Source organism: Penaeus chinensis, chromosome 16, assembly GCF_019202785.1.
Source record: "Penaeus chinensis breed Huanghai No. 1 chromosome 16, ASM1920278v2, whole genome shotgun sequence".
Lineage (NCBI taxonomy): Eukaryota > Metazoa > Arthropoda > Malacostraca > Decapoda > Penaeidae > Penaeus > Penaeus chinensis.
Genome location: NC_061834.1, coordinates 28,045,907 through 28,055,906, shown reverse-complemented (window position 1 = coordinate 28,055,906; position 10,000 = coordinate 28,045,907). Strand labels below are relative to the sequence as shown.

The 10,000-nt window shown below is 50.2% G+C and overlaps 1 protein-coding gene across 1 annotated transcript in view; it reads left to right on the top strand.

Annotated features, from left to right (window-relative positions):
• Positions 1–3,976: 3,976 nt before the first annotated feature.
• LOC125033551 overlaps positions 3,977–10,000 on the top strand; it is a 70,899-nt gene continuing 64,875 nt past the window's right edge. Inside the window, exons 1-2 of the mRNA XM_047625153.1 lie at positions 3,977–5,882; positions 6,020–6,494. Of these exons, the coding sequence (XP_047481109.1) occupies positions 4,116–5,882; positions 6,020–6,494 (2,242 nt within the window). The 5' untranslated portion in view covers positions 3,977–4,115. The remainder of the gene's footprint in view (positions 5,883–6,019; positions 6,495–10,000) is intronic.

The window sequence follows — 10,000 nt, the reverse complement described above, 5'->3', positions numbered from 1 at the left end:
AAAAATGATTATTAGGATCTGAAGAGATTTCACAAATATGGAAAGCGATGTGATATGATTGTTGTAACCCGTATGATTAAATTTATTAATATAATGTCGAGTACTTCGCAAATGTTTTGACTAACATATTTTTTTCTTACCTCCTCCCGCAGGCCTCCGTCAGGATGTTAAAGTGGACTCTCCGCAACCCCAGTGACGCCCCTACGCCCCCTCCGCCCGAAGTAAGGTACCAAGTGAGACAGGCGGAGGTTAAACTCAACCTCAAGGACTCAAACAAATGCTGGATGGAAAACCAGGTAGGTTCGAAGATGGTTTGTGGGTGGATGTGAGTAGGGTTGATGGGTGAGAATCAGGTTGAAATGGGGTTTCCAGCAAAGCACGATAAAGGCTGAGTGGAAATGAAGGAGGGACTATGATATTTTTGTGAAGGGAGTGACTGAGAAGATGTGAAGGTTTTGTGATGATTTGAGTCGACAACGTTCATTCTTTTGTAATATAAGAGTATTCTTTTATTATTATAAAACCCAATTTTCGTTTAATCTTTGGGGATAGTGCATTAAATACGTTTTTTATGACGCTTTCTTTAGGTAAAAGTGGCCCAGGTTCGGTCTACCTCGAGGATCCTGGGAACATCCAAAGAAAACGGAGACGAGCTCTGTCATGAGAACGGGAAACTCGGCCACGGGAAGGAGAACGAATCTATTTTCAAGAAGTGGATTTCTTCCGCACACAACGAGGAAGACAAGAAAAGAAAACGACATCACAAACACATAAGGTATTATTCCGAGTATTCATAATTCCCTTTCAAATGCGCAAAAAAAAAAAAAAAAAAAAACTATCTAGAATTCCAGCGCTTTTAATTATTTTTTAAGATTCTTTACCGTATTTTTTATTTTATTTTCTGTATTAGATGTAATCCGCTGGACCCGCTTCGCCTCTTCTCCGGCGAGGTGACCGACAGCGACACCGGCAGCGTGTACATGAAGCTCGACCACACCCCCGCCGCCCTGCAACCCCGCCCGCAGGTCGTCGCCACCACGGGCCCGCACGACCCCCGCAGGAAGCCCCTCATCGACATCTCCAACGGCGACTACAGCGACCTCAGGAAGCATCTCCAACAAATCTCCGCCTCGCACCTCCACCATCCCTATCACCACCATCACCACCACCATCACCAACAGCAGCAGCAGCAGCAGCAGCAGCAACATCATCATCATCACCACCACCATCACTCGGAGTTGCCTCCTTATCTCCAACAGTTCGCTCCTTCCTCGCGCCTTGGTCACCATCATCACCAACATAGTTATGTTCAGGAGGGACAGTTCCAAGTGAGTTATTCTGCGGTTATGCTTGTTCTAATAATGATGTTGAGGGTGATAATGATGATAATAATGGGTACTGTTATCATGATCACCATCATTATTATTATTTAATAGTAATAATAATAATGATAATCATTGTTGTCGTTATTGCTATTATTATTTTTATTAATATTATTACTGTTATCAATACCGATAATAATGCTAATATTAGTGTTGCTTGAAATCAAGCGTCTCTCCGCATTGACCCCTATGCTAACCTGCCTCCCTTCCTTCCTCTCCTTCAAGCCTGCAGCCCATGGCCACGCCCACCTCCCCCGCCCAGAGCCCCTGGGTGCCACCGCCTCCCAGGCTAACCTCCTCCGCGGGCACCGCCATCGCTCGAGCTCTTCCTCCAGATCCAGGTAGGCCTATGGTCACGAGTTTGGCGAATTGTGGTTAACTTCCCTCGGCTGTGGTTAAGGGCCTATTTTTGTCTTCCTTTTATTTGCTTTGCTCTTTCTTTTCCTTTAAAAAAGGAGGCGAAATATGGTCGAACGTTCTGCCATTTAGTGTCTAATATTTCCTTTGTTTTCATTTCCCCCCCGTTCCGTAGATCTCGTTCCTCGTCGCGATCGCGTCCCATGGCGGCCGTGAACTCCAGTCTCCTGGCCGTCGCCTCCGCCACCACTACCACCACCACCATCACCACCAGCAGCAGCTGCCGAGGCATGGCGGAGGGGCAGAGCCAGTCCCGCCTCCATGAAGTTCGCGGAGCGTCCATTTCCTCTTCCTCCTCCTCCTCCTCCACCAACGCTCTCAAGAGGCATTCCATCGCCGACATCCCGACGGAGTCCTCCTTCCGGGGCGTGTGGGAGATCCAGAAGGCGCGGCGAGGGCGGTCGTCGAGCCACGAGAGGAAGCGGGACGGCTCGCGCGAGAGGGTACGCCTCCCGAGGTACAGCAGAGACCGCAGAAAAGAGGACGAAGAGCAGCCGGAAGAGAGAGGTCGGCAGGGCAGCGAGCGGGTCGAGGGGCGGCGGGCGAGTCGCGAGAGGGCGAAAGAGGAGCCCATCTACGAGAAGGTCGGCAGCGCGAACAACTCCGGCTCGAGTATAACCTCCAAGAAATCCAAGAGCATGTCGGGCTCAAGCATCAGCTCGAGGAAGAGCCAGAACTCCTACGACAACGCCATCTACATGTCCATGAAGGATTTACGAGCGCACTGCCGGCTGGAGGACGTCGAGGAGTGGGACAACGACCACCTGTACTCCTCCCTCCACGTGCGGATCTCGCCCGACCCCAACAAGACGCCCGTGCACATGCGCGACCACCTGTACGAAAACATGCTTTACCTGCCCATGACGGAGATCAAGAACGTGCTCAAGAAGTCGCTGGACCGCAATCGTCCCCTCCCGGACCCCCCGAACTTCGACGACCAGAGCGAGCTGGACGACACCTGCGCCTTCACCTCCGAGCCCCAGAAAGACATCCACAAGCCCGTGGCCATCAAGATCTCCAACGACCTCATCGCTCGCTTCGGCAAGTCCCCCAACGACAGGCAGCACCCGATGCCGCAGTACGGGCTCTACATCGCCTCCGAGCCGTCCAAGAAGCCGTGCAAAATGGCCGAGGGCTGCCAGGACGAGGAGGTCCACTCGAGCCACGAGGCCAAGCCCACCAAGGTGTACAAGAGCACGGGCCAGCACGTCCACATCAACTACTCCGAGAAACACACCGAGCCCGCCATCCCGCTGCACAATCTGAGGCCTCCTCCGCCGCCGCCTCCGAGAAAATGCAAGTCCAGCCAGAGTTCGAGCATCACGAAGAGCAAGTCGAAATCAAAGGGTTCGAGCAAACAGAAATCCGAGTCGCACCTTCCTGTCATCTACGAAAACACTCGCCAGGAGGAAGAGCTGACCCAGTCTGCGAAAAAGCGAAAACTGCGCCACAGTATGGCGATAGAATTTAGTTTTGACGACGACGATAATCCCATTAACAAATCGTCTGAAGACGCCAGCGTGGAGGGTTCGACTCCTCGCGGTCATAACACATCGAGTAGTGATAACCCTGATAGCGGTGTTTCCGAGGGCATCACTACGCCTTTGGTAAGCCCCATGAGCGCCCCGAGAAGCCCACAGACTCCGCGAAGTGACAGTTTACTTGAGGAACCCTGCACACCCCTCAGCATGGAGGATCTTCACTCATTCAAAGAAAACGGTCAGGCAAAGCTAACTAAAGAAAACGTTGAGGCGAGCAGGAACTCAACCATTTTTTCCAATGTGTCCCACGATATCACTGATCCTCGCTTTCTTGAAAGTTTTCTCAAAGACGGACCATTCTCTCGCAGGAGTTTTGCAGGGCAATCTAGTTTTCTTACTGAAGCATGCATTGACGATATGTTTCATCAAATAAAACCCCCATCTTTGCAGCAAACAATGTCTAGCATTTCATGTTCACACTTAGACTCCTTTTGTCTTAGTCCTAAACAGTACTTCGACACACTAAAGAGTAAAAGCGCTGATGTGAGCAAAATGCTATTAAGTGCTGTAGGAAGAAATTTGTTTTCCGAATCGACCAAAGTCTCCACGCCGAACCGCACCGCCGCACCGCTGGACACGTCCGCGTCGCGCCGCCATTCCGTGGCCGGCCTGGAGGACATTTCCCGTAGACTTTCGAAGATCGAGTTCAGCGACGACACCTCGCTGTGGGGGATGGAGGTGTCCGACCACTGCGACTCGGCTCTCAAGAAGTCCAAGTCGCTGCAGTGTCTGAGCTCGTCGGCGGCGCTGTGCTCCCCGCCCAACGTCCCCGCTCATGGAGTCGATGGCGGAAATATTAAAGGATCCCGAAGCGAGATGCGATTCCCGGGTCTTCCGCGGCCTGGACGTCAATGGCGAGCAAACGAGCCCCAACACAAGTGAACAATCGGGACAATGGTGGGCAGGAGGTTGCGGGGAGGAGGACGAGGGGGAGGAGACAGGCGGGGGGCGGGCCACAAAAGGGTCAGGTAGGGCAGGTGGGCATGCGGACGGTGCGACGGGCTCACTCGCGTCCTCACCGGCGTCCCAGCACCACCAGCCCCCGCCCGCCGCTGCCCAGCCCAGCCCGACCCACCACCTCTCCCCGAACAGAAACCCGACACTACCACTTCCGGTGGAGATGAGCGGTGGGCTGCATCTGGCCGTGGGGCACGAGGGTGCCTGCTTCTCAGTGCCTCTCGGGCCGTCATCCAGTGAGGACAGTGCTCGACCAGACCTGAGTCAGTGCGTTAGTGGTTGTGGCGACTCCGATTCTCAGGACGGCAGCTTTAAGGACCCGCTGACGGCGCGACAGCAGCGGCGCCGAGAAGAGAGTTCATACCGCCTACACCGCATGTTACAAGACAATGCGCAGCCGCTGGTAGAGGACGAGCCCGAGGAATCCGTGAGCGCCGACTGGTCTATGGAAGCTCTGCTGGACGAGTACTCGACCTACGACCACCAGGACCTCGACGAAGAGCTGAGCGAGGAAGCGCCTCCCTCCCCGGACTCCGTGGCTGACTCCATCAGCCTGTGTACACTAGACAGCGACGCGGCTGACAACGTGTTCCTCAGCCCGAAATTGGTCGAGAAGATTAAGCAAGTGTCGGAGGAGAAGATGTTGGCCAGGCTGAGGAAGTCGTTCCGCAGCAAGAAGGGGAAGGGTGCCCCCGCCGCCGCCGCCACGGTTCCTGCGGACGCCCCCGTGGCCCCGAAGGTGGGAATCTTCATGTTCGTGGACAACCCCATGTACTTAAGTCCTGATGTGAAGAAAGAAGTGAAATTTGTGAGGCCTCACATTGCAAAGAATGAGGACGAAGGACGCAACAATGTCTGGTATGTTGGAAACCCCATGTATCACTCGCCGGAGCCGAGCAAGGTGAGAAATGTGAACTACGAAGTGCGCCAAAAGGTGTTGTGCGAAAAGGAAAACATGCGGAACTCGCGCATCGCGAAAGTCGTGTGCCAGAACAATAATAACCGGAAGCCGCTGGCGAACATCTGGCTGCAGAGCAACCCGTGCTACGAGTCGCCGGACATCAAGACTCTGCAGGCCAAGCAGACCGGCGCCGCCCACCGCCTGGCGGCCAAGGTGCACGAGAGCACCTACCTGACGCCGATCCCAGTGAAGCCGCCGAGGGAATTCGCGCCGCGCCCGACCGTCCTCCCGGCGCCGAATCCCTTGCCCGAGGACGACGACGACATCCTGGACCACCAGAAGTTCCTCGACCACGAGTACTGCACCATCCCTGGCGACGAGTCCGACTCGTGGGTGACCCAGTCCACGGCCTCGAGGAAGAGCGACTCCCCCTTGGCCAGGAGGAGCCTGGAGTTCGGCGCCACCTGCAAGACGCCCAAGGGCAAGAAGGGCGTCAAGGTGGCCCGCTCGCCCATCACGCCGTCGCGGATTTGGAGGCAGACCACGAGGGCGCAGCACTCCACGCCGAGGAAGTACCAGGGCACCTTGGAGAAGAACCTGGACACGGGGGCGCCCCTGGGCACGCGCTCGCACAGGACGCCCCGGGCCGTCAAGAGGGGGAAGAAGATCCGTGAGATAGTCCAGGTAGGTGACGGTGGGCTTTCGGTTTTTATGAAGTGATTTTGGTTTTAGCGAATTTAGTTACCCATTTCTCTGTTTCCATGTTGCATATAATATATTTTGTTTAGTAAGTAGCTGACACATTGTCTCTGGTCCCCCAGAAGGACTCTCCCTCGCCCACTCCGCCCCCGCTTCCCGCACGCCCACACCACACCCTCCGCCACTACGACAACGACCGCTCCAACGACACCGTCGGCCTGGAGGACACGAACGACTTCCACCGCCAGCCGCAGGACGACCTCGACGACACGTCCAAGTTCCAGCTCCCGCCTGACAGCGTGTACGAGAGCATCACCTTCCTGGAGAGGGGCGTCGACCCCCACGATCTGCCGCCGGGTTACACGCCCCGCCGGCACCACCTGCGGCGTCCGTCGGGCAACTCCTCGACCCTGACGCTCTCCCCGGCCCTGAGTCGCCCTTGCTCCTCCAGGGGCAGCCGAAGCAGGAGCCATTCAAAAAACGGGCTGCGGTCAGGTTCCCCTTGCGAGGGGAGCCTGAGGGCGCGGGCGCGGAGGGGATCCACCACGAAGAAGGTCAGCAAGAAGTACCGCGCCAGGGACGTGCTTGCGGGAAAGGGTGAGTACGCTTGAGCTTTTTCTGTTGTTTTTTTTCATCGTCTCTTTACTCGTGTTCTTGAGAGAAATGTGCTCAGTACGATTGTGAACGTGACGAAAAGGAAACGTTAACTCGATCTGGTTCTATATCGGAAGGTTTAAAAAGGGAAAGAATCATTGATACCTGTCAGTTCAGTGCATCCACGAAAGAAATATACATGAAATTAAATTTGAAAATACTGAATAGCAACTGCTCGACCTCGAAAAACCCGCTTTCCCCCAAAACTGAAAATTGCTTCTCCTCGTGTCTCCCTTAAAGCCCTTCTTGCCGCCGCCGCCGCCGCCTCCGCCTCCGCCGCGTGCCGTAGCCAGCGCCAGTGTCGTTCCCTAGCTTTCGAACTCGCGAACTCCCGTCAGAACCCGGATGGTGACCTGAAATTGACCTCCGCCGACCTCGCTGTCCCCGCCGCCGCCCTTGATGTCTTCCCCATGCGAGTCACTTCGTTTTGACGCGGATAAGGGGTGGGAATGGGGGTGGGAAGGAGAGAGGGAGAGAGAGAGAGAGAGAGAGAGAGAGAGAGAGAGAGAGAGAGAGAGAGAGAGAGAGAGAGAGAGAGAGAGAGAGAGAGAGAGAGAGAGAGAGAGAGAGAGAGAGAGAGAATGAGAGAGAGAGAGAGAATGAGAGAGAGAGAGAGAGAATGAGAGAGAGAGAGAGAGAATGAGAGAGAGAGAGAGAATGAGAGAGAGAGAGAGAGAGAGAGAGAGAGAGAGAGAGAGAGAGAGAGAGAGAGAGAGAGAGAGAGAGAGAGAGAGAGAGAGAGAGAGAGAGAGAGAGAGAGAGAGAATGAGAGAGAGAGAGAGAATGAGAGAGAGAGAGAAAGAATGAGAGAGAGAGAGAGAGAGAGAGAGTGAGAGAGAGAGAGAGAGAGACAGAGAGAACAAGAGAACAAGGAACCGAGAGAAAGAGAGAACAAGAAACCGAGAGAAAGAGAGAACAAGAAACCGAGAGAAAGAGAGAACAAGAGAACGAGAGAAAGAGAGAACGAGCGCGAGGGAGGTCACACGTCAATCATTCATGACAGCAGTTACGGGTCCTGTCAACTACTGTGAAAGACTGATGAGCGAAAAAGATACAACTTGTTTCCTAATTAACACACGAAAATCTCCTCACTATTTATGTGGCTGAGACCTTTTTATTTATAGATTTATGTTAATGTAGCTTTGTCTCTAAATGATCAGTCTAATGCTAATGCTTTAGCTGTAAATAAAACAAACAAACTCATCTGTGATATTGACGGGTGCCTAATTACAAAAAAGGCAATTAAGTTGTACATACAAATATGATTATGTAAATATGTATATGGAAATCTTAATAAACGCAAAAGACAAAATTCCAAAGCTCCTTTTTTGAAGCACTCTAGTCTTAGATATGCAAATCCTCATAATTTTCGAAAAAAAAAAAACGAAAGGAAAATTGAAATATTTAGAAAGAAAACGATAATGATAATAATAATGATTTATGATGATTGTAATGATGATTTATGATGATTGTAATGATAGTATAATATAATAATGATAATATATATAATATAATAATGATAATATATATAATAATGATAATATATATAATATAATGATAATAATAATAATAATAATAATAATAATAATAATAATAATAATAACAACACTAAAGATAAAACTGATTAGTATCTGCCTACTAAACCCTAAAACCAACTCCCTAACAATGACCCAAATGTGACCTATGACCTCATACTCAGACATGACCTCGATCTGAGCAAAAAACGTCGTTAACAGTAACTTCATTTAGCCTCTGGTCAAATAAAACGGTTAATGGTGCCTCATTTACGCTCCTATGTTAATTACTGTTATTTTTCCCAGTTAGTACGATCACGAGGAATGATTTCTCTTGAATGTTAAATGAAGAAGAAAAAAATGGCAGTTGATATGAATTGATTTTACTCAGAATTGACGAGGTGATTGAAGTTAGTGGTTATTGGTTGTTATATCGTTCACCTTTTTGTGTTTTTTGGTTATTACTGTGATTTGTTATTGTTATTGGTATTGTCATCATCTTTATCGGTATTTTTATTATTATTGATGTTGTTGTTATCATTATTGTTCTTATTATTATCATTGTTGTCGTTGTTAATATTGTTATTTTTGTTTTTACTGGTATATTATAATCTTAAAAACCGCCGTAGAAATTATAGTTAAACAAAATTTGGCAACAAGGGATCATTAAAATCATGCCACAAAAAAACAGAAACAAAAACAGAACAAAGAAAGAAAAAGAAAGAAAAAACGAACGAAAGAGAGGAACAGAATAAAGAAGAGTGAATTTTGAAGAAGAAAATAACGCAGAAACTGCAAAGGACGCCATCCTTCCAAGGCGGCCGCCAGATGTCAGTTTACCGTCTATTGGGGCTAAGGGGGGGGGGGGGTAAGGGGGGAGTGAGGTTAGTTAGCATGTTTAAAATCTCTCTTCCCCCCCCTCTCTCCCCCTCTCCCCCTCCCCCTCCTACCCCCTCCTCGTCTCCCTTCCTTACCTTCCCACTGATATTGATTTTTGTCTTTACTTATATTTTGTTTGTTGTTTGCTGCTGCTGTTATTGTTATTGTTTTTTTTCTTCTATTTTTCTTTTCTTCATTTTTTCCTTTCTATTTTTTTAAATTCATTTTCTTATTTCTGTGTTTCTCCTGCTTTATTTCTTCTTTCTCTTCTTCTTCTTTTTCTTCTTCATCTCCTGCTCCTCCTCTTTCTCGTCCTCTTCTTTCTCCTCCTCCTCCACTTCCTCATCGCAACACAACGGTTTTTGGATCACTCCTTTTTGAAAAATCCCCCCCCCCCTTTCTCTCTCTCTCTCTCTCTCTCTCTCTCTCTCTCTCTCTCTCTCTCTCTCTCTCTCTCTCTCTCTCTCTCTCTCTCTCTCTCTCTCTGTCTCTCTCTCTCTCTCTCCTCTCTCTCCTCTCTCTCTCTCTCTCTCTCTCTCTCTCTCTCTCTCTCTCTCTGTCCTCTCTCTCTCTACCCGCCCTATCTTCATGTCCCTTATTTCTCTCTCTCTCTCTCTCTCTCTCTCTCTCTCTCTCTCTCTCTCTCTCTCTCTCTCTCTCTCTCTCTCTCTCTCTCTCTCTCTTCCCCGCCCTATCTTCATGTCCCTTATTTCTCTCTCTCTCTCTTTCTCTCTCTCTCTCTCTCTCTCTCTCTCTCTCTCTCTCTCTCTCTCTCTCTCTCTCCTTCTCTCTCTCTCTCTCTCTCTCTCTTCCGCGCCCTATCTTCATGTCCCTTATTTCTCTCTCTCTCTCTTTCTCTCTCTCTCTTTCTTTCTCTCTCTCTCTCTCTCTCTCTCTCTCTCTCTCTCTCTCTCTCTCTCTCTCTCTCTCTCTCTCTCTCTCTCTCTCTCTCTCTCTTCCCCGCCCTATCTTCATGTCCCTTATTTTTCTACCACCTTTTAGTTCTCTATATACATCTATCCATTATCCCAATTACCTCTCCTATTCAACTTTCCT